The 25,646-nt window shown below is 39.4% G+C and overlaps 1 protein-coding gene across 5 annotated transcripts in view; it reads left to right on the forward strand.

Annotated features, from left to right (window-relative positions):
* Positions 1–1,793: 1,793 nt before the first annotated feature.
* Positions 1,794–25,646, forward strand: part of cbfb (core-binding factor subunit beta) — a 41,508-nt gene continuing 17,655 nt past the window's right edge. For 4 of the 5 annotated variants that reach the window (XM_023955988.2, XM_023955989.2, XM_023955986.2 and 1 more), the window contains exons 1-3: positions 1,794–2,214; positions 2,499–2,585; positions 9,529–9,645. In XM_023955988.2, coding sequence (XP_023811756.1) covers positions 2,137–2,214; positions 2,499–2,585; positions 9,529–9,645 — 282 coding nt within the window. In that variant the 5' untranslated portion in view covers positions 1,794–2,136. The remainder of the gene's footprint in view (positions 2,215–2,498; positions 2,586–9,528; positions 9,646–25,646) is intronic. The other variant, XM_078948954.1, reaches the window with a different exon arrangement.

Here is a 25,646-nt window from a genome sequence, read left to right on the forward strand (position 1 = left end):
TCTTAGTTTTTCCTGGAATTTTTTTTTTCCTTACAGAGAAGGAAGCTCCTAATGGCAGGGATGCCTAGTTTAGTTTAGTTTAGTTTCGCAATCTTGTATTTATTAACTGATTTGATGTTTTTGTGTGAAGCCCGTTGAGAAAACTGTGTTGTAATTTTGGGCTACATAAATAAAATGGGAATTTTACCAAACACGTTGGTCTAATATTCAAATATAGTAATACTACTGAGATTAGGAGTAAACAAGACAACATTTGACCAGGTCTCGCACAAAAAAAGAGTTTATCCCAAGGGACTTCCTGATAAAGTAAAGGTTAAAAACGCATAAAGTAGAAATTAGAGTAAAGGAGAAAGTTTTTGTAGTGTGTGTGTGTGTGTGTGCGCGAGTGTGTGTGTGAGGGGGGGGGCATCATGATTCCACCCTGAGCTTGTCACCAATCAAATACAATTACCCCATTTCTGCACAAAATGTCCTTTAAATTCATTATGTCTTATATATGCTCATCTGCTGCCCACTACCTTTCTGACAGGCCTAAGCCGCTTTGTTATAATTAATAATTATTATCAACCATTTTTTGGTAATGTTGTTGTTTAAGCTCTATTGTTGAGAATTATCCTTTATTTCTTCACTTTTGTTGTTGCACGTTTGGAAAACAAACAAATAAATAAATAAATGTACAATTGTCATCGATAAGGCTAATCACTGGTGTAAGAAGCGTTTTTTTTTAATCTCAGTATAAATGTGTTTATTTCTGTTTCTAAGTGTTAATTTAAAGTGAATGGAAACGGATTAAGATCCCCCAGTGTTTGTCCTCAAACCGGCCTGGCTCCAGATGCTTTTGTTTTGAAACCACTTTCAAACAGGAAGTAAAAGTGTTGCTGCTTGTTTTGACCATAGCCACAGAAAATAAAAGTTTTCTGATGAACACAAACAACTATGGAATAACAAGTACATGAATAGAGTATAATAGAATAGAATAGAATTGAAGAGAATAGAACTGTATTAACTTTACAGAGGAAAAATTCATCCAATATGGTCGGTTTGAGTCTGAATGGGTCGGTGTGAATGTTACCTGTAAAAACGTTTTACTTCCAAACTGAACTGAGGAGCTCACATCGGCCTCCTCCTCTGGTTGTCCCTCCTGTCCCTCCCCACATAAGGTTCCCATAAAGTGAGTGCGGTCCAAACGGCGCATGCGCAGTGGCGGGGCCCTGTCTCATCCCGTCTTCGGTGTGTATAGCTGCATTATTATTGTGAATGGGGGTGGGTCGGCGGGTGGGGGCGGTATTTTGGGCGTACAGTCACAAGAGAGACTCGACGGAGCCAGGAAGTAGACTGTTGACGCCTTCAAGTGCACTCCGAGCTGTCGTAATTTTGAGCTTTTAACACAAAGAAAACAACCGGCGTAAGTTCATCTGTATGGCCTCCCACATCTGCAGCTGATGTGATAAGATGAGCTGAGAACAAAAAACAATTTAAAAAGGATAACTGACACAGTTTTACGCCAGTCTTTTCCTTGCAGCAGCGAGCTTTTAAAGTTTGCCAAATGATGAAAACACTCATGAGAGACGCATTTAGAGGACATGCCGACACATGTATTTCTCTCTCTTTTGTATTTTTCACAACAAAACAAAGAACATGTTTGCTTTTAACGCGTGAAATAAGCAGAAATCTTCGTGATTTGCGACTAAAATCTATTTTACGCACAGAAAAAGCCGCGCAGGTGAGACTCCAGGGCGCTTATTTGAGATTATCGAGAGACAGGAGGAGCGATTGAGGCAGGGGAGGAGGAGGGGGAGGAGGGGGGTGTACACGGTCAAAGTGATCCTCATTGATCGGAGCGGGTCACTTAATGAGAACCACTTGGAGCCAGAGGCAGCCCAGAGCGCGCAGCAGGCAGACCATCAGTGCGTGAGCCGCAGCGCAGGCACGGAGGCCGGCAGCTGAGCGCAGCGCGCCACAGAACAGTCAGTGGGAAGAGAAACCCAACCAAAGACAAAAAAGAAACAGACTGACGCGGAAGAGCCAGGGGTGAGAGACGGCGGAGAGAAGAAGAGGAACGGCTGCGCGCGCGCTGGTGAACTTTTTCTTACTCGCCAGGGAAGAGGCTCGAGTGGCCGCCAAGAGTCTGTGAAGATGCCGCGGGTTGTCCCGGATCAGAGGAGCAAGTTTGAGAACGAGGAGTTTTTCCGCAAGTTGAGCCGGGAGTGCGAGGTGAGACTGAGGCGGCGGAAACACGCGCGCGGCGCGGGCCAGAGATGCGGCTTCATCTCGGATGGAATTCCAAAAAATAGATGTTTTACAGAAAACTGAGCGACTTTTATTTCAAATGTTCAACAAAAAGAAGTTTGTGGTAAAATCAACTCTGATGGATTTTTAGACATTTTCAAACTAACAGATATTCTGTTTAAAATTAAAATCTGTTTTATTTAAAAAAAAACATAAAGTCTCACTTAGATGGAGTCATAATCCAGACTATAATTCTGGCTTCCTTGCAGATTAAATACACCGGCTTCAGAGACCGACCCCACGAAGAGAGACAAGCCCGCTTCCAGAACGCCTGCAGGGACGGACGCTCTGAAGTTGTGAGTCGATTTTCCTCTGAAAGAAAGCTTTCTGTTCTCCGGTGCAAAGTGCGCATGAGTTGTTTTTTGTGTTGTGCGCGCTGGAACTTTGCGCTGCTGTTCCGATGTGGCTTCATTCTGCAGCAGGAAGTCGACGTGCTATCAGACGCGCAGACCCACCGGGCTGCCCTGCTGCTGCAGCTGCAGCCTCCCCGTCGCTGTTATCACTGCTCCATACCTGACAGGCTGACGCACCCCACTCCTGAAACACACACAGGATATGGAAACAAAACCAGTTTCTGCCAAAGCTCCGTTTGCTTTATCAAATTCAACAAGACAGCCATGGTGGGGTCAAAGCATCACTACAGGATTCTGATGGAGGTTGCAAGAGAATGCGTCACTGTGATGTTCTGATCAGAATGATATCTGGACTGTTTTAGAAGCAGCCCCTGAACGTTGGTGGACTTGGGGAAGAACCCAAGAGGTCACAAGAATTCCTGAGGAGTCTCCAAATCTTAGAGATGTTCGGGATCCAATTTAGTTTTTCCCCCCCAAAATATTAGAATTTATCAATCAATTTATTATTTAAATAGCACTTATAAAAGCAGAGGCAACCAAAGTGCTTATCATAAAATCAAATGAAATCAGAAACAATACAATAAAGAAACAATAAAATCATATAAACAATAAAAACAATAACAGAATAAAATTAACAAGCAGACCCACTAAATCCACTCACTGGAGTTAAAAGCCGGAGTAAAAAGAGGAGTTTTTAAAAGTGTCTTAAAATTACTGACGTTTCTGGCAGACCTCACAGAGAAGGGGAGAGCATTCCAGAGTTTAGGAGACATTTAACCAGCCTCTGTCCCTGCATTATTTGTCTAAACACTGTTGGGTCCGTTTGAGCGACCTCATGAAACAGGAAGTTGTTCTAGCTCACATAAATGTGATTAAATCTACCTCAAACCTAAGAAGAGGCATCACCCCCCCCATCTCAGAAGGTCTGATGCTCCTAATCATCGTGGTTATCATGAGTGCTGACTTTACTGCCACAAAGGTGTGACATGGAATTTTTCCTGTTCGCCTTTTTCTATAATGGTTGAATAGAGATGAGTGATACTTCAAAGGAAAATCTGTCTTACACTGCAAATTTTCTCTGCATAAAGGTCTTAAAGCCATAAAAACACAATTTATTTAACAACTGTTTTTATTTTTTAAATGTGTGCATTTATTCCGGTCGAACCAAACCTAAATGAATGGATGCATTTTGTATTTCTGCAGTGGCGCCGGATAAGTCCAACGAATCTTTTGGCACCAAACTTATTTTATTTCTGATGCAGCCTCACTGTCAGCTGTGCGATATGAAACCCTTCACTTAAAAATCCAACACAGTCACTAAAAATCTAAAGAAACTCATTACCTTATTGCGGCTGATTTACATCTCAGTCGATTGAAACCACTTTTTACATGTGTGTAATGTATACATTCTATACATTACACACATGTATAGAATTCTATTTAGTGTGATTTGTTTCTCCTGTTTTCTTGTTTTTTTCAAAATGTAAATAAGAGTCGGTAAAAATGTGTGTTAATTAATAAAGATTACAAAAATAAAGTTTTATTTTCTTTTATACAAACTTTTTGTAACAGAAACGTCAGTTCTTCTTCAGTGGCCTTTTGGCACAATAGTTAAGCCTCTGCCCCCTGCAGGTGGAGTTTGGAATTGCTGTTACAAAAAAAAAGCCATAACTTTACTTGGATAAAATAGGTGGAAAGCATGATATCTTTTTTTTTAAAGGCATTGGTTAACTCCTGATCTAATTATTTATTATGGTGTTTTCACACAAAGTGCAATTATTTCCACCAGTGGGCGGAGCCATAATTCATTGTATTGGTCAGTTGTGGGGCTACATAATAAAGCTCTGACCAGCATATTTCTAACAAATAACTTATTTATTCTTTTAACCAGAACCAAAATCCCTTTTTTTTTGTTTTGTTTCTGTGATGAGGTTTGCAAGGGGCTTTTCATAACTGGGAGGGGGCTGGACCCGCCCCCTCTGTCATTATGTGTTTAGTGCCCTCTAAAAAAATTTCAGCTTCAGCTTCAGGTGACTCTGGGAAGCTGCTGCCGTCTGGGTGGGGGCTGTGGGGGGTCAGCATCTAGTTTTACCTTCTTTTTTAGCAGGACGTGACGTGCCCGTCTGTATTTATAAGCCTCTTCTGGCGGGACAATTGATGGCTTCGCTTTTAGTAGTTTGACAGCAGCTGTGACATCATGCAGCTGATTTATCCGTCAGGCAGACGCCGAGCAAGACTTCCTGCTATTTTCACGCTCAGAGGCTGCAGCACTGCGAGACCCAAACGGGCCCTAAAGCTGCTTTTTATGGTTCGGATGGGAGACAAACCGTCGACTGTGAACCTGAGTCGGTCTGTCGTGTAAATGTGAGGAACATCTGCAGTGAATCAACGCGTTCAGTGCATCTATAAAAAGCATTTATGGATTTCTGCTGGAGAGACGTTGAATGTTTTCATCATCACAAGAAAAGTGCGGTTTGTGTCAGATCTTTAGGAAGTTTAGATTAGATTAAAAATAAATCTGAGATTTATGGAAAAGGATGATGCAGGAGGAAGAAAACCCACAAAATACTGCAATTTGAAAAGTGTGTTCATTGTGCGGCTTTAAAAGTAACGTCTTGTGTAGTCAAGGTGTGTAAGGTGCTTGTATTAAAAACCTGGATTTGATGGAAACTTGCAATAATACAGGGAGCATAAATACTGTGGGATAACTGATATTTACTTTTTTTCCAGTCTAATGAAAAGCACAATTTTGTTTCATTTTGCAGGTTTACAGCTTTTTCTTTGAGTCTAAACATGACATTGAAATGTACAAACTCTTCTGAATAAAATGTCCTTTTTTTTTGCCAAAAAAGCAGGCTTGGCCATCGATTCCAACTCAGTAAATACAAAACAAAAACATTTCAGATTGATGTTACTATAAATTCTGTTACAGTAAGTAGATTTTAATCACATAAAAGGTTGTTGAGTTTTTAAATTGTTATTTTATTCATTTAATACCCTTCACAATCTGGAATGAGCAAAACTCTTAAATGTCAGTCCAGCTAAAAAATTAAAATAATTTACTTTATGTTTTGCTTTCATGTTGAGGCTAAATTTCAGTAATGTTGACGCCAAAGTGCTGCATATTTTCATCAATTGGCAATAAGGGATTAAAACATTAAGTAAAAAAATGTGGTTTCTTTTATAATCAGAAACAGTTAAATCACAGTTTTTCTCAAATACAAATTCTTGTGTGGACATGTTGTTTTGTAAGAACATCTTATTATGAACTTCTATAAACACTAGAAAAACAAGGCGTGAATTGCTTAAATGTGTCTTGTTGGGTGGACGTTTAGATTATATCATTTATTTAGTTGACATCATCAAATATTACTTTGCTCTGTTTTATTTGATTCAACTGCATCCGGATATTAAACCTGTTGGTTTTCTTGTTAAATTCCACTCGTAATTTTTTTTTCCATTGAAGGCGGATTTAAAAATGTTCACATCTCAGAGTGTAATTGAGCCTTTTCATTTTGTTGTTAGTCATCTGCGATGTTTGTCAGAGAGAAATGCGTCTCTTAAAGTTCACAGGTGCTGCTTTTTCTCAGGAGTTTTCCTCTGAAACTCTCGCGCACGTTTGTCTCTAAACTGCTCCGGATTGATCTGATAAACGGGACAATAATTCAAAGTAAATTATCGTCAGAGCAGCTCATTAGAGATGAGTCGTTTTCTAAACTCTTATTGATTTTGGTGCCGCGTTGCTTTCTCTCTTCCCTCTTTCTTTCAGTGCTCCTTTCATTTGATTTCCCGTCCTCTGTTCTTTCTGTCCTCGAGCCTCTTCATCTGTCGTCCATGTTCTTTTCCTGTCTTCATGGGACTCTTTTACATCTGGATTCACGCCTGAGTTCATTTCATTTTACTCTTTTTCTTTTTTTTGGTATATTTTCCGCCCCTCACTTTCCCTCCGTTTCTCCCCTCTTCTTGCCTTCCTTTCCCTGTTCCTGTCTCCAGCAGTAGTAGGCAGTAAATTGGAATCAGATGGTTGTAATCCAACACTTCAGATGCAGCAGAAATGATGACTTGGGCGTTCTTGGGGCTTTCTCTGCCTTTTAATTCTTTCTCTCCGCTGCTGTTGCTTCATCCTTCTTCCCCTCCTTCATGCAGTTTTTCACTTTTGCTCGTTCTCTGATGAGGGACAGATCTGACGGGGTGCATAATTCATACGCTTCCAGCTTGGGTCGCATCCCTAATGCCTTTAGTATTGATTTGTCTGGGCAAACGCACACAAAAACAACAGATGCGCACATATGCAGACACACAGATCTAACCTGATTTCCTGCACTTCTGTAATCCATTGCTTTTTGACTGAAATGCTTTCTATTGATTTTGATTTTGTTTACGTAGGAGAGTATGCATCCCATTACAGATCCTCTAAGGATGTGATTGTAGGAAGTTTGCAAAACACAAACTTCAGCTTTTCAACTTTTCTTCAGACTTTTTCGGCATTTGCACCTTAAATCTGCTTGTTTTTAATGATCTTTTATGCGAAGTGCTAAGATCTGTTATAGTTTTTGGACGTGATGGATTCCTCTAAATCAGAACTCTGAAGTCTGGGTAGAAAATAATACTGCTTCACCATTTATAACCAATAAAACAAAACATGGTTTAATGTTGTCTCATGGTGGTGCAGAACTTTTTTTTTTCTTTTCTTTATTTCCTTTCATTTCCATAAAATAACAACAGCAAAAAGATCAGAAATTCTTATACCTGGGAAATAAAGGAGAACAGGAAGAAAAAAACTATTTTTCAGCCTCTTATACATTTTTAAAAGAAAGTAAAAAAAGTTAAACAAGCAGGTACTGTATTTAAACAAATTAAAATAAGCATAACTGCTATAAAGCAAATTTGGTTTGCTTGTGGTTTACATAAAAAAAAAATCATTTTAAAAGAATAACACCGACACTGAAAAGTTAGTTTTTTTTTAATACAAGTTTTCCTGGAATTTAATAAATAAAACAAAAGCAGCTGAATCTTTTATAATTTTAAAATAAATCGTAAAAAAATTTGAGAATAAATTAATTTTGGATTAAAAAAAAGTCTTTATTTTTGCTTCATGTAGATTTTTTTATGCGATAAAGGTCAGGTTGTCTGTATCGTCCTCTGCTGGCACCAGACATGCAGGATTCTTACCCAAAATGGAAAGATTACTGATAATTATCACCATCCTAAGATAAAAATGTTCACTTCCTGTTTGAATGCGTAAAAGCCTGGAGCAGTTCATAGAGTCTTGTGACACAATCATTGACTGATGTCACTCACAGAAAATGGGTTACCTTTGGCTTCTACAAAATAAAGTAAATTCAGCCGCCATTTTTTTTAGATACGGACGGCACCATGTTTGAACCAGAAATCCTAAGAAGTGACTGGTCCGAGTCAGACTGAGTTAATGTTTCTATGAGAACCACTCTTGCCAACCGCTTCTCAATAGAAGTCTATGGCTATGTCTGAATTCCCACCCTAATCTCTAACTACTAAAAAACTATCTAGGGCGGTACAATCAGAATCAGAAATACTTTATTGATCCCACATGTGGGAAATTTGTGTGTTACAGTAGCATTGTAATCATAAAAAGGAAATAGAATAATATAACAAAGTAAATGAAAACAAAAAAGGTGGTATAATAATAATAATAATAATAATAATAAAATAATTATATACAAACAGTACAGATTAAGCAAAGATGTGCAAAAATGTGCAAAAGTTACCGCTTCCCCTGAGAGTTATTGTAAAGCGTTATAGTATTGACTATGCAGTGCCCTGGATTTTAAAAGCAATTTGGACATAATGCTCACTACTTCTCTTTTTTTTTTAACGGCGAATATGACGTCATCAGTTTAACAAAGTTAAAATCTAATTAATATGACAGTTTTGTGACGACCAATTATGAATCCACTGTGTTCTGAAGATAAAAACGTGAATGGTTTATTTAAAAAATACATTTAAATACATTTTTTGGGCAAAAATTGTTCCGATGCAATGCATTGTGGTCTATATTTGCCAATCTAGTAAGCATCGTTACCCTGCGACAGACTGGCGACCTGTCCAGGGCATGCCTTGCCTTTGCCCACACATGGCCGCCCCGTGACCCCAAAAGGGACAAAATGGAATAGAAAATGAATGAATGAATGAATGAGTTAGCATCGATGCACACTGGGTTCTCGCAGAGACTTCTAGGAAATTTCTAGGGCGCTCGATTTTGGAGTTGTAGATTCGGACGGCACTACAAAATGGCGAACACACTATATAGTTCACTATGTAGTGGGTAGGGAAGAAATTTGGATACACCCTATGAGATTTCAGCTTTTTGGGACCAGCGTGTACTTCCTGTTTGAAACATGAAGGGGGAGGAGTCACTCAGTCCAGTTCTCGTATACAGTCAATGAATACAAGATATTTCCTAATGTAAAAGAGAAATAAACCTACTTCAGCTTAGTTCAACATTTTTTTGTGCATGTCCGGTTAAATCAATGTCATGCAATTTACTTGGGAGAAAGTTTTAATGAAACTTCCTTTTGTATTTGATAATAAAAATCTGTTCAAACAGGAATATTACGTTTTGATTGATAGGTGAGCATCGAATCAAAATCTCATCACTAATAAAGAAATCTTCAAGATTAAACAGACTGAGTGGGCGTGGCTTGCACAATCAGTTGCTAAGGAAAAATATTAAAGTAGAGTGATAAAAATTGTTAGACATGTTTGTCGCCCGAAGACTTAAAAGGGTGTCTACTATGACTCTCTTTTAGGTAAAAACTGGAGCTGCTGTGGACAGGGGTGACGGCAGGCAGCTTTAACTTCTAAGCTCTATTTTTCCAACTCCTCAGGACTTCTTCTCTGTTCACAGGCCTTTGTAGCAACGGGTACCAACCTCTCCCTCCAGTTTTTTCCTGCCAACCTTCACGGGGATCAGAGGCAGGTTCCCACAAGGGAATATGTCGACTTTGAAAGAGAAACGGGAAAGGTAAGACTAGAAAAACTTGTACATTTTTATGTCTGCTGGCCTCGACAGCAGCAGATATGCAGCTTCAACCCCACAAGTTGCTGATTTTTTATTCAGTTCGATTTGCTGTCAGACTAAAGATTGTGAAACTGCAGCAAAGCAGCAGGAGGAACATAGAAGCCGAGCTCTGCTGTCCGTTCTGCTTTCTCTTCCTGTTTCAGTTTAACACATGAATCAAGCGTTGTCTGCATGTGTTTGAGAGCTTCCTGATGAGTTCCAAGGCTGCCAGTGTTCTCGTCTACATCTGAGCCTCAACAGAGGGATGATTGATTAAGGTGTCGCTTGAACACCAGATCAATCCGTTTGTAGTCATGTTTTGTAGAGCATTTTAACCAGTCTGTACTGGATGACTGTCGCTCTTCCTCATTCACAACAGCGCCGCTCACAGTGTTGTCATCCCTGCTGCTCTCAGCTTGTGATCTCGTTTAATGGAGACTTTGTTTTAAAGTGAAAGACAGTTCAGAAAACGTCTGTTTGCTGCTGCCGTCAGGGTTAGAACTGCTGTGCCATGCAGTTGTGCTCCTTTGTTTATGTGTGGTAATTACCTCCCTTGACTACCAGCCTGGCCTGTCCGTGTGCATGCACGCACATGTGCACGTGTGTGTATGTGTCCATGGACACTGACCGGCTGAAATGAATGCCGGCTGGCGGCTCATTAAAAATGCATTCTGCAGAATCGATGGACCTCCATGGCCCAAGGCTGACGGACTAATCTCACACCTTTAATTATTTAACACGAGCGCCCTGACAACATGGAGCCGTGCGCGGGCGTTAATGGCTGCCGCTCCGGTGTTTATGGGTGTCTAAAAAGAAAAAAGAAGGAGGCGCACAGTTGAGACAGGACGTGTTTTTGTGTTTGTTCTTTTTCCCGTGTTACCTGACCACAGATGTGTGAAGTTTTAATGAGGCCAGAAGTTGCAGAGAGTTCAGAACTAAAGCCAACGTTCATTGTCTTTGCAGCTTAAAACTCAAGATGGTGCACTTCACAGTCAGTGCATTCAACAGGAGCCCCATTTGCAAGACATTTCCTCAGAGAAGCTGTCGGTTCTGTTGCTTTATTCTGAAAAAATGTTTATCTTTCTTTTGCGAAGTTTAGCAAGTTTTAACACTGCACTATATTTACCACTTACGCTGCACGCAGCTTTGATGAGCGGTCAGTAAGGACGCAGAACTCGCACCTCACTAACGACCAAAGTGTGGCGTAACGAAACCATACGACAGCATCACCTGTACGTCATAAGTGCGTTCAGCTTACATTAAACTTACAAATGCTTCATGATACACTTACCACACGCATGACAATGGTACGTTCCATTTTTATGACTTGTCTTGTGGTGGCTGTACAAGCCTCAAGGGAACTGCAAGACGCACCTGAGCCCCTCCTCTCTACGACCCTCCAAGGGTCGTACCCGTACAGGTCAACGGCCTGTACGGGTACATGTGACCTAGGTTTTACAAAATGACAAAATGAGAAACTGTTTCCTGGGATCACAAGAGTCACAGTCAGTAATGAAATACAAATGAATAAGAAAAATAAGGGTAATTAATGAAAAAGAAAAGAAATGCACTCAAACCCACTTCCCCCCTTTTGACCCTCACTGCCCCCCCCCCCACACCAAATCATCAACATCATTAACATCCATTTTTGTAATATCTACTGTATATAGTATGTTTCTTTGTTTTTATGAGTCACAGAGGATAGCAAACGTACATTTGACACAAATTCATGTTTTCCCTTTGTTTTAAAAGAAAATATTCACTTGATTGTTCTCACTTTATGCTAAACTGGCAGAGCTCCATACTCATGTTTATTCTCCAAACGTGTTCACATCAACAGCTGTCACTTAAAGACCCACTCCAATGAAAATTGTGTGTTTTGAGCATGTTTTTGTTGCATTTTTACCCATGATGGAGGTGATGTGTAAAACAATTTAAGATTAAAACTGCAGCTCTGAGTATTTCTTAATTTAAATCAGTGGGATTCAGGAGCAGACAAAAAAATGCAGCTTGAAAAATCCTGTAGCTGTGACACAGATGCTACAGTTGGTGGGCCACGAGCTCCTTCCTCTGCTCCAGTCTGATGCATCGTTGCAGAAAAATAAATCCGTGTACGTCTTTGTTTTCCTCACCTGAGCTGGAATCTGGATCAAAACTGTATGGCTGGATAGCTCCAATATTGCTCACCATTTTTGTTGCACCGCAAATATTAGCTTAGGCTGTAAGATAGTGGGAGAGAGTGTAAAATAAGGCATCATGGGAAATAAGGAAAGGCTTACACCCTATGAACCAATGAACAACTGTCATTGGTTCATAGGTCATTATGTCCTAGAAAGTGACACAGGTTTTATTATTTTGGCTAAAAATCATAATTAGAAGACACTGGGAACATGATCGGAAAGAGACTTAAATAAATATCACTTATTAAGCAGAACTTGATTAGCTTACATGCTAATACAGCGTAGCCGCTCCACTCTCAAATGTCTGACAGTTGACAGCTGGGGAAAAAAGCATTCACACAAAAACCTTTTACTCATCAAAGCTTCTCTAAAACTCGTCTCTCTAAATTTGTCATCAGCCGAATCTGCATAAAACTGGATGACTCAGCAGTTTTAATTTGTGGCTCACCTCAGTGTGAGATTTATGGTCTGCCCTCGTGTGCTGGAAATTTAACAACTCGTTTGCCAACCACCATTCAAATCAGGAGGAGGTAGATGCTCTGAGCGCATGTATACATAACTTCATACATTTCACTTTATTTTAAATGCTACAAGTAAAGATGGTTTTGAGTGCATGTTAATTCTTTTTCTTTTTTGTACAAAGGTCATTAACCTGCAGCCCTTCCACTATAAGCAAACCTCAACTATCATCTGTTTAAAGAACGCTTGTAGGTATCACAGCTGATTTAGAGTCAGGATTCACTAAGAAAAGACAAAACTAAGAGACAAACCTCCTGACTTTGTTGGGTCTTCACTTCTATGAGGAACAACATTTAGATTAGTCATTTTGATATCTGCACTCATCAAGACACTTCTTGTCTGATGGTGAGTCATCGGTCTGCATGCAGATCTGCCCTGCTGTATCCGTTTTCTCAAAAGGAAAGTCTTCAGTGAAGAAAGAACCTACTCCATAGTTAACGGATGTTATATATATATTTCTGTAGATGTCAATGTAATAGATACTAATGAAGGCGAAGAACTGAAGCATTTTATACACTTCAAATATACTTTGAAACAAATAACTTTTGATTTCCTTTTTGTTATTATTTTGTTGAATAATTAGTAGATTTGTGCATGCTAGTTCTTAATTTCCTACATTTGGATCAAACCTGGAAAAACCAGTTACAAGGATTTATACCTATCAGGTAACTTTAGATCAAACAGGTGTACCTCTATATTTACATTAGTCAGCAGTAATTGTATTTGCCTGATTTGTATCGTTTTCCATTTAGTAAAGTAATTTTTAAATGTAATTTTAGAAGTGGATGTTAAACAGATGGTGGTGGATGTTTGGGGCACAGGCCGTTAAGGGTCCCAGACCTGGTCGACTGGTAGACCCATTAACCTTCTTTACTTAATCTAAATCTTTGTTTTGAGTGATTTGGAATGTGTGAGGGGCCAAAGATAACATATGCTGTTTGTTAAGAAAAAATAAAAATACTATGTGATTCAGAACAGATTTGGGAATAACTTTGTTTTTTTTAATATTGTTTTTTTTTCAATGCATTAGAAATTTCATCAAAGAACTCAAATTGCAGATCACAGATATCTAATAAGTGGAACTGTTAAAGGAATGATTTTAATAATTAATATAGTTTAAAAAAAGGTTTCTTTTGGCACTTGTGGCTCAGTTATGGCACAGGAGAATTATAATACAAAAAAATAATACTAATTCAGACACCTAGGTTTGGATAGAACCTGAGTAACATCGCAGGTTACTATGTCAGAGTGGGTACAGGTGGAAGGTGCTGGCTGGGACATGCTCCGTCAGAACCACTGAGTTCATGGGAGAACTAGACTGTGACCCCACCCCTCGTATTCCAAACAGGAAGTACCTGCTGATTCCAAGAAGCCAAAAATCCCATAGACTTCTATAAAGAAATAAATAGCTGTTACTCAGTCGTTCTATTGGTCAGAATAACTGTTATTGCTCTGCTAACCCCAATCCTAATTTTCTTTTCCTTTGGTGCAAGTTATAAGTTATTAAAACTGACCTATCAGATACCTCATTAAAAATATGTGGGGCCCACTGGCCCCCACATCCAACTTTCAAATGTTTGACTGACAGATTCTTTTACGTGTGTGGACACCGCGGCACACCAGCATCCCAAAAAAAAAAATAAAATAAAAGAAACTCATAGTCTGTTTTGATCTACAGCCCCCCCCCCCGGCAATCTGACGTGTATTTTTGTGATAATTGTGGCAGAAAAAGCAGGAAGTTGCAGATGTTTTTCTAAAAGATGTAATAAAAGTTAAGTTACATACAAACTGTATGTTCGTTGTGTTTTCAAGACGCTGTCCCTTTAAGCCAATGCATCATGGGAGATGTAGTGTGAAAACTGCGAGAAAACGGCAGAAAGACTAGCGTCTCTGAGCTTCATGGTTTTGTTCACTTGTTCCACGGTCTGATACCGGATTCTGTGGAAAGTTACACCGCTAAAGACGAGCTTTAGCTGGTGTTTTTGTCGGAACTGACTGAGTTATGAGCTAAATTGGAACAAGGAAGTGGAGACTTTAACCACTTCTGATTGGTCAGACTGATGACATGTGATTAAGCCTTCAAGAATGATTGGTGGAGTCGTGGAGACAGTAAAAGCTGCGGGACTTTTCCTTACACAGTTATAGCTGCAGCTATTTCGCGTTACCGTCATTCTTATCAAAATGTCTTTAATAGAATCAAATAAACACAACGAAAAAAGTATTTTATGATCGTTTATAGTCCTAACTACTCAGTGTTTTATCAGGACCTGTTTGGATGAACAAAGAGCTGATTTCCTGGAGATGGTTAATGTTTTTAGATCAGTTAATGAGGGCAATTTTCCACGGCACACTTGACCATCTCCCACGGCACACTAGTGTGCCGCGGCACACTGGTTGAAAAACACTGGACTAAGCTATGTTTGTCCTCAACACTTATCTGGGAAGTGACATAATTTCCAGTCGATTATCCAGACAATTAAAATAAAAGACAATTAAATAATTTTGTATATAAATATAAATATATATTTATATTGTGGAAATGTGGACAATCTATTATCACTTCTTTATAATGTCTCTTAAGGCTGAATGCAAAGCGCTGTGTGAAAAAGCGAAGTAGGATGGGTAAACATTTAAGACAGTGGTGCAGGTGTCAGTAAGCTTATTCTGTGAGAATAAAGTTATATTGTGTTTTTCTTTTACTAAAACACATCAGTGCTGGGATCCTGAGTCCTAAACTCACTGGACTTGAAGCAGCAGCTTTAGAGGGGACAGACTGAAGCAGCTCCATAGTCCTTTAAAAGTAAATGTTGGCTGATTGTTTTTTAATTGGTTTTTGTATAATTCTGCCAAATATGAGTGATATTGACATATTATATATATATATATATATATATATATATATATATATATATATATATATATATATATATATATATACATTTTTTTTTTTATTTATAAATGATGTATGGTGCAATAATAAATGCAGTGCTAAAGAGAGGTGTGCTGCCATAAATAAAGATTTTAAAGAATATTACCGGATTTTCTGCAATAAAGTCATACTATTTTCAGACTCTGCATCACATATCTCTGAATATCCATCATGGGAATCTGAGTCAAGCTCCAAATTGCAGTTCATGACACGAGCGCCTTACCCTTAATGTAGTAAACCCTGTGTGGCTTTCTAAATGCTACAAGCTGCAGTTATTGTTTAGAGAAAAGTGCAGACTTTAAGTTGTTTGCATTTTTCTCACTGCTGTTTAATCTGAATTTATTTAAATGTGCACACATGCACACACACATGCACATTCACACAGTCTTGATCCCTGCGGACCTCACTATGGAGCACAACTGTCAGGTCGGGCAGGGATGGTGCAAATTGCGTTTGCAACTTTCTTCCTAATTACTGTCAGGATTACCACACACACATCTGTAATCCTAAAGGCTAATTAGTGAGGAAACATTTAAAAAGGCCTCTTACTGCTCTCTTTGGTAATATCAATGTTAATATTAAATGTATTTGTTTTCCTAAAAGACGAATTCTGAGATAAAATAAGAAAAAAGAAACGTGAGCCTCATTTCCACTCTTTAATTGCAACTGTCCAAAAGCAATCCATATTTTACTGATTCTTTTTGCTCATCTGCATCTCTTTGTCTCACATTTAGCTGATGGGGCTTCTTTTTGCCCGAATCTATGTTCCAGCACTTGTCAATTCACATGGCACGCAGGCGCAACACGCCCTACCTGCCATTACCCCCTGCCCTTACTTACTGACTGAGTGACTGCTTATTGACCCTTGGCTTTCTCCTTCTCCGCCACCATGGTCAGAGCCACATGTGACAAATTCACGAAAAAAAACAACACTTTTTCAAAATGGCAGCTTTTCTGTTGGTTTTATCTCCATGGCAACCTGTTTGTGTTTTGGTCACCTGAGGGAGATGAACAGATCTATGTAATGTTTACAAGAATTGGCAAATTAAATGTTTGGATTTCCTTGGCAACAAAGGATTTTGTTAACCACATTTCTAATATTGTCCCATCATTTTGTTCAGCTTGAGCCAATGATTCATGTGTTCCTTTTCTTTTTTCTTTTTAAGAATATTCCAGTAAAAAATGTGCGAGCAACAGGAGAACGCCTTTTTTGCGATCTTGCCATGCTAACGCCGGTCCATATTTACAACTTCTAATTAGTTTTTCCCAAGTAGCTTCCCAATGATGCTCGAGGAGATACGAGGCAATGGATCAAAATCCCTACGAGGAGTCAAATTTTTTTACATGCAGCGTGTGTCAAATTTCAAAAAGATTGTTCGAATAAAGCTTTTCTTTTCCCATATTTTGGCAAATGTGAATACATAGAAAAAATAATTTCAAAAGTTCTTTTTGAAATCCCTGACACGCATATTTTGGTTTTGCTAGTGGATTTTGAAAAATACATGTTTTGATCCACATAAGAGATTTTAGCCCCAGTCATACCACCCAGGGGGTGTTGTTCACTATTCCCAAAAATTCATTTTCATCAGGTTTTAGGTGCATATGCATTTCGGTGAGTTTTTGAGTAAGTAGCAGGGGCAACATTTTTGGTGAAAGGCGCAGTAAGAAAGAAAAATTGCGACAACAATCCGGTCCTTCAAACTGCTGCAGGACATATTAAAACTCACACATCTTCATTCATTTCAAGTATGTTTTTATTAAATCAACTCAAGAGGATCATCTGATTGCTACCAGGGGGGTATTCCAGAAAGCAGGTTATGTGAGTTACCACAGTAAGTTTGAGGATAAGGAATTTGATAACCTCAGCTTTCGGTTCCAAAAACAGAGGTATGTTTCAGGGTATGTCAAGTTGAAATAGCAACTCATGCTCTGAACATAACCTGGTCTGGAGCAGGTTTAGTTGAAGGTTACTTTGTTTTCAGAGAGGTGAAGCAGCACGGCGTGTCCATTTGAAGATGATTTAGTGGATGAAGAAGCTCAGATAATACTTTTTCCACCATGAGAGGGTGATAAGACCACGTATTGATGTTGTAGAGATAAACTTTTTTACATTAAACTAACGCGCTCAGTGAACCTAAAAATAACACATAGTTATCAGACAGTTATTTTACTTTCAGTCAAATTAATTCAATTAAGGAGCTGTAACTTTGGTGCTGCTGTTAGATCGGCACCGCAAAGAATTGTGGGATACCATTCCCTTTGCCTGTCAATAGACAACTATTGAGTTGGATGGACATAAGAAATGAGTTGAATAAATTTCAATCAATTACTTGTTACCAATTGAATCAATTCATTTAAGTTTTATAAGTTATATATATATATATATATATATATATACACATCACAATGTAATTGAAGATAAGATCAGAAACTCGTGCGTTTACTTGTCCGTTCTTTTTCTCCAAGCAGAAACTCTTTCTTTTGCTGATGATGCGGCCGTATTACTTTTTTGACGGACATATAATCTTCATTCGCCGTCATGATAATTTCCAACTCCGTCTGACTGAAGTATAGCGCTCTTTTTTTCTCTCCACGCGTTTCCATGGTGACTCTGGAAATCGGCGATCCATTGAGAATGTCTTTATGTTTTTGCTGTGCACGCGCATTAACCCAGGGTTACCAAGTTGAGCGTAATTACACTAACTCACATCCGGTCTTTTGGAACCGACATACCCAGAGTAAGCAAGTTCAGGCAGATTTCAGCCAGCGTTCAGGGTTAAAGTCAGGGTAGTTTAATCTTGCTTTCTGGTCTTAAAATGAGATAAACACGACCACTTGTGGGTGAGAGCCCATAACCCGTTGCTCCATATGCGTTTCATCAAAACTCAAGCAGAAGCACCTCACCTCATGACTCAAAAGCCTTGGAGCTACCTTTAGCAGTGATAGGTTCATGTCATTGTTTTCTCTTTACTGTGTTTCTTCAGTAAAGTTTATTCACAACTCTTAATTACAATCCACGGCTGCATTGCGATCAGACTTGGCTCTCCGGATTCACACCCCCACACTTCCAGTCCGCTCCCATTTTCCCGCCTTCGTTTCCAAATGCCGATGGTGCCAAACCAGAAGGGTAGCACAGCCAGGTCCAACATGGCGACTTTTGTGTGAGCGTGTTTGAGAGACAGAAAGAGGAGAGCAGAGGCAGCTCAGTGTGTCGTTGGAGCCTAATTAAAGCCAGCTGTGGAGGAGGTTAACTTTGGGGCTCACTCTCTGCACACATGAACAGAGTTCTGCATACGAGCTGCTGCTGCTTCTTACATGTTTTTTTAAGGTCTCCCGAGCAGCAGGTTGCAGGTGGGTTTGAATTGAGTACAGAAAAAGTCATAGCTTTAATTTAAGTCTTTGGGAATTACACTTCTGACAGAGCTAGAAAGCAGACCGTTGTCAAAGCAGGGCAAAATAAACAGCTGCATGACTCAAAAACAACTAAATGAATATTGAAACTGGCACCTTTTTTGATTTTTTTCACTTCTTGGTTACTCCCCAAAACAAGAAGCTGCACTTGTGGCTTTTTCAGATTGTTGAAACAAAAGTATCACACTAAAGTTTTTATATTTACAAGGTTTCAATTTAAAATATAAGTGCCTGATTCACTCTTGAGAAATCCCACTCTGGACTTCAATCAGGAAACAGAGAGGAATTGATCCTGTAAAAATAAAATGAATGCAGCAAAACAATCAGAAAATGATGTTTTTGCCGCTTAAGTGTGTTGTTGTTATGGAAATGGCCAACAGGAATAAAAAAAAAAAATCCTGAAGGGATTGCAAAGTTCAATAAAATGGATTTTCCTAACATTGGAGTCAGCTGGGATGAAGACAGGAGTCCGATTAAAGGTCCGTGGCTGCAGAATCTGCTGAATTGGACGTCTGACAGCAGGCGAAGGTGGATGGAGTTTTAGCGTCACCCTTGAACCATTTAGATTAAAAAATGCTGAGTTTTTTTTGTCTTGTAAGCAAATCTCAGTTTTACTCACTAATTCTGTCTGCAGCTGATGTATCTTTACTTTATACTTACCTGTCTTCTTGTTAGACTGAAAGAAAAACACAACTGTTGAGTTTAGGACAAGAGTTAACTAACTAAACTGTTTTTTTGTTTATCCTTAAAATAAAGAGCATTTTAGTATTAAATATCTTCTAGGTGAGGTTTTAGTTGTCTGGCTTTGATGATTGTTTGGTGCAGAAAAACAGGTAGTTTTGGCTCTGATATCAGAAACTTGAAAATCAGCTGAAAGTACAGAGATGACAGTTGCTCCTGGAGGCAAACTCATTAGATTATAGCTGATTGTCGCTCCAAAACTACATTCCTCTCAGATGTATAAATAATCTGTGGCACGATGAGTTGTCATGTAATGATTCACTCCGGCCAACATTGCATTATGAGTCATCATTTTCACAATATGCTCCCTTTTTTTGTGGCTTCTTTCCAAGATTACAAACATTCTGTGTCTTGAAAAACAAACATTTATGACACATTTGCAGATGTTTTTACATCTTGAAGAGGTGAATCAAGGACACTTTAGTTTGGTTTGAATGTATGTGTTTCATCTCTAAATAACTCAGTTGTACATAAAGTTAGGATCAAGAACAAAAAAATTCCAAAAAATGAGTTTCAACTTCAATAGACTTTTTGTAGGTGTGACACAGGTAGATTCTAGTGGATCAGATTCTGTGTAAGGAGCAGAACAACCAGATACAAGTTTTCAAAAGGTTTATTGTCCAAGTGTCTAGTAGTGTCCAGCCTCCGGGAGTCCAAATGGTCCAGGATGATTAGGGGAGCATGCAGTCCAAACCCTATCTAATAAAAAAAAAACACACAGAACCATATAGTAAAAACACAATGGCAGCATGGTTTGGGGCACTTGGTGTCAAGGATAACTTCTTCTCACTTGTTGTAAGGAGGTTATGTATTTATTATGTTGGGTTCCAGCCCCTAGTTTTGATAGTTGTATTTTTATGGAGAGTTTTGTTTTGCGAATTATTAATGGATTTTACAAAAAGAGAACTTTTAGCAATGTGGTTTAAAGGGATTGAATTAAACATTTTACAATTTTTTAACTTTTTACTATTCGTGTTCTCGACATGCCTGGGGGGAAAATCTGTATACCCTGTTTTTATTTATTTAATATTTAATCGCTTTATGCTCTTTTATCATCCACGTGATGTGTGAACGATGAAGGATGTTGTAACAGTTTGCAGCTCTGTGGCCAAGAACAGATTTCCTCTTTGAGGACATTACTAGAAGGGGTTCAGAAAACATCTCGTCTTGGGCTGACTTTGATTTGCACTGAGAGGGTAAATTACTTTTCTGAAAGAGGGGTTGGTTGCAACCACACCCCTCTGCTGTTGTCCGTCGCGTCCCCTCTCCACTTTCTGGTTCCATTGTCCACTAGTTCCACTTTGCTGTCCCAGTCATGTGGCCAAGCCCGGACTCTACAATGTCCAATTCCCGGGGCTGGCATGCTTCAAGCACCACTACCATCGCTGCTGCTGCCCCAAAGCACCACACGTACAGCCTTAGTCTCTGGTGCTCCAAAACACCACGGGTGTGGCTCCCATCACTATTGCCCCAACACCGCTTGTGCAGCTCTGGTAGTACGCCTCTTTTTCCCAGTCCAAGTACAGCTGTTTATCATTTTTAAAGGATCAAAACTCCAACCCACCTTGATCTCACACACACACCTGCGACTCATCAGCAGATTTGCCATGAGCCATTCAAGGGCCCTTGGAGTTTTAGGTTGCACAACCAGGATCAATAAAAAAGATTAAAAAAACATAAATGGTACAGGTACAATGGTACAGGAAAATCACCCTGTTACATCCCCCCACAGTAGAATATTGGCAGTCCCTGCCATAACACACAGGAATTTGTCACCAAAGCATTCAACCTTAGTCTGACGGACAACTGTTAACACCCCTTTTTGCGCTGTTCCCACATTCATGGTTGGTTGCAACTATGGAGTCTGCTTCGTCTTGGGGTTTAACTGACTATCCTTCTGCCTCGTCATTTAATTTGTCCTACCATCGTCCAAAACATGCTTCATAGGTTCATTGATTACTCTAAATTGTCCATAGGTGTGAATGTGAGTGTGTGGGTGTGTGATTGTGGCCCTGTGACAGACTGGCGACCTGTCCAGGATGTCCCCTGCCTTTGCAGACAAGTGGCCGGGTTAGGCTCCGTCAGCATGACAAACACAATAAAATTATATGTAATCCCAATTCACTCCAGATTAATAAAACAAACGCTATTCATCTCCATTGTAATCTATATTAATTGGAAAAGTGTTATTTTGCAAAGAAAAACAAGAGCAACAAAAAAAATCTTTAACATAACTGGAGAAAATTAACCTTTGAAGAATTTTTGGTAAAGTCCCCTAAATCCAGCTAGCAAAAAGACACATTTCTGTTGTCCCTACTCTCCGCATTCATATAATGTATTTTCAATTAAACCTTTTTTTAAATCATAACTATAGCGGACAAATTCAAGAGAATAATTGTAAATTTAATTTTTTTCCATGGACCTTGCCCCATTGATCCACGGTTGCCATAAAAACCTTGAAAACCTCAATTTTTGTTAAGTGTTAAAAAGAAGCTCTTTTTTGATCCCAAATTTTTAATTTCAACATTTTGTTCATTCTGAGGATCTGAAGCATAGATGAGTCTTTTAAGAGTTTTTCTTATCCTCAGATGTCTGCGTCCAGGTGTCTCTGCAGCGTCCTTTGTGTCCTTCAAAGTTCCTGCAGCTGTCGGCTCTCTTTCACACACGAGCGCACAAAACCCCTCAAAAATCATGTCTTATGTGACACCCCTGCCGCCCTTTGATTTATTCATCAGCTCTAAGCCTGCAGGACTCTCAGCAGACATGCACTGTGTGAGTGTAAGTGCACGTACGAGCGCAGGATCGGGTTTCCCTCTGAACGGAAGCTGTGCAATCGGTGCGTGACTTGTCAGTGACATCATCAAAGCCAGACCACTAATTGGTTCCCTCTGCTGCTCTCTGCCCGCCTGTGTGTGCATGTATGCTGCATGTGCACGTTTGCTGCATGTGCACGCATGCTGTAAGTGTTTGTGTCTTACTTGTTGCACTTCTGTGAGTGTGTTTTAATGCAGTTCAGGTCATTTGAGTGGTTTTGAATGAAATTTCTTCTGGCGCTTCAATACACGTAAATGCACCATTAAACTTCTCCTCCACACTTAACACACACATACGTGCACGCGCACACACAGTGTCCTGAGTGTCAGGTTGCCTCCTCCAGGCCCAACATCAGCGACCACACCCTCTCCCACAATGCACCATTCATCTTTACACTGGCTTTGTTGATCTGGTGTGTTTTTTGTGTCTTTGTGTTTGAGTATATCCGTGCACGTGTGCACACACACACACACACACACACACTATCTGCAGGCAGAGCTTAGTCTGCTGTGAAATCCAGCACGTGTGTGTCAGTCCCCTCTCATCTCTTCCAGTAACTGTTTGCAGCTGGACCTGAGGGAGTTCCTGTCCCTGTGAGGTCCGGATGTCCTCACCGAGACAGGAGCTCGGTTTTTCCCCTGTGGGTCAGTTCCACCATCTAGAAGCGGTAACCAATATCGTGGAAATTTGAATAAGAAGACAGGATTTGATTTGGAATGCTGGCATCAACATGAGGACAAAGATAATTGCAGCATTCAGTTGAGGCGCTCTGCACTCATTTTCATGCGGTCATCGTGCCATCGGAGGAGTTGCAGGAACCCTCATGCCACCCAGGCTCATTTTTACAGCTAAGGGAAACACATTCTCTCCTTTTACACAACATTTTACATAATTTTTACCAGAACAAAACAAACAAAAAGACTTCTCATGCACAATCAAACGCTTGTCATGTTTAACGCCGTGAGTAAAAATTAAAGAAAACCAAAAGAAAAAATTAAAAGGGATGGAAAGCAGATATGGAAATAACCAAAAGCAGGTGAACACAGACAACTAAATCTGGGAACTTTATGAAGCACAGGATAATATTCATAATGGATTTCTTCTTCTAGTTGAGTTGGAGTGTGGACCACATCTTTCTCCTCTTGATCTTGTGGGCTGACTGGGATACCTCCTGGAATAAAACAAAAAATTCTAATCTCAAACCTCTTTGGGAAAGAAGATTAGCACTTGTGTCATGATGATCTTTAGTTGGAACTTCTTCACAAGAGTGTCTGTTTTGTAATTTTATCTGCAGCATGTGAGAGAATTTGCATAACATTTCCATGCTTGTAAAAGCCGTGAGGCCATCCGGCGGTTTTTTTGGCCCCACTGGAGGGACTTTGCATGGAAATGCTAGGACTTCTGCCAGCAGTTACAGATCTCAGCAATTAATAGGAACGTATTTATCAGTTGTGATGAATATTTAACAGAAACCATGATCCATGTGGGCCACTTGAGATGGACACACAGAAACTTGTTTATCATCCTCCCGGGGACCTGGGAGAAGCTGCTGCGTGTCATGTGATGTGTGCGTGGGCGTGTGTCGCATGTTGTTTTGCAGCCTTTGTAATTGCAGGGTGGGAAAAGGGAGAGTGATCTTGCAGCTGGGGAGCACCGTGCTATTATGCTGCTGTGTTTTCAGCAGGTGTGTGTGTTTAAGTCGGCAGCTTGAGGACGTTAAACTGTGTTCAGGCAGGATCAGAAGCAGGAGGCCAATAACGTACTTCACACCCACCTGCTGCGCCTTGAACGCACCCCCATGTTTGTGCAGATAATCTCATTGACTCCAATTCATCTGCACAGCCTGACCCGAACTCTAATCTTCTTAGATACTTTTTTTATTTGCAGAAAACTCAGGCTGATAAGTGACAATAAAACAAAACATAGGACAGCACAAGAGATACACCTTCCTGACTTTTAGAAGTTAGACAAAGATGGTTTTCAGACACCAGCAACAACAATGTCTGCATTTTTTATAAATTGATCTAATATCACGCACACAAATAACAACAAAGATCATATTAATCCATGAAATTAATTTTATTGTTTCTGTTTTGAGTAGATATTAACCCTGGAATACCCAAAAAAAGGGGCTTTTAAAGTTAATTTCTACCCATTTTCAGAAACTGCTGAATCCCTTTGGGGGCCACTGGGATGCTGGAGCCAACCCAACTGCTGTTGGGTGAAGAATGGAGTTTTATTTTTTTGTTTGTTCATTTTATGTTGCAGGAATGAACAGCAGCCAATACATAAATGAAAAATAATAAAATAGAAAAAAATTAATTACATTTAAAAAGACATAAAAAGTAATTAACAGTGGCCAAATTTGAGTTCTCAGAATCAGAATCCTTTTATTGTCATATGAACAGCTTTTACACTGACAGACAAGATGTTTTCCAGTACAACCTGAACAAACAGTTCAGAGTTGACTGAGGCTGCAGCTTCATGGGATGCACACCTTTTTTCTTTTCTTTTGTAATGTAGATTACTCAATTTAATCACTCCTTTTTTATGTCATTAAATCTTTATTTACAAACATTTGGGGGAATAAATAAAAACTAATGCAGCAGCAGCTGTTAGCATTTTATTTGTTAGGTCAATTTTTCCATACCCCTCATACTTTCTCTTATATTCTGCAAAAGAGGAGGACAGGGAGCAGAAACCAGTGAGAGGGTCTCCCATTGATCACCCCTTAACCTTGAGCTGTTTTCTCAGATTCATATGAATCAAAATCTACAGAAAACCTCCTCTAATACATATTTTCCAGTCTATAAAGTTGTTTTTTTTTCTTATTGAGCACACACACAGTATTCCTTACTTTTACTAATGTTTAGAGAAATAACATTAGGTTGAATAACTGTATTTCTCCTCCTAATTTTTGGACCCAAAGCAGGAATAACATCTCTAGAGTTTAGAGGTGGGAAACTTTCTTTGCTCTACTTACGGCCACTCAGGTGTGTCCAGCCAGTCAGAAGCTGCAAGGACAGTGGGGTAGAGAAAGAATCAGGACAGATTGTGTTTTTGGACAAGCGATACATCCTCCTCACAGACCTCTATTCCTTTGCGTTCTTTTTGTAAAATTCATTCATAAACATGTTGTTTCTATCCATCCTCATGTAGATGACACTTTGTCACAACTACGAATCCTAAAAAACTGACCAGCTGTTGAAATTACAGCAATAACTGTAATCGTCTGTGTGTTTTTAACTGTAAAGCACCTCTCCTATAAAGTTTGATTTGATTTGAAATATTAAAGCAATTTTTAAAAGCAATAGAAATCAACTTTTTAATTTTGACAAAACTAAGTTCCTCATTTTTTTGTCACAGATGTC

Source organism: Oryzias latipes, chromosome 6 (assembly GCF_053564925.1).
Source record: "Oryzias latipes strain Hd-rR chromosome 6, Olatipes_Hd-rR_3.1".
Lineage (NCBI taxonomy): Eukaryota > Metazoa > Chordata > Actinopteri > Beloniformes > Adrianichthyidae > Oryzias > Oryzias latipes.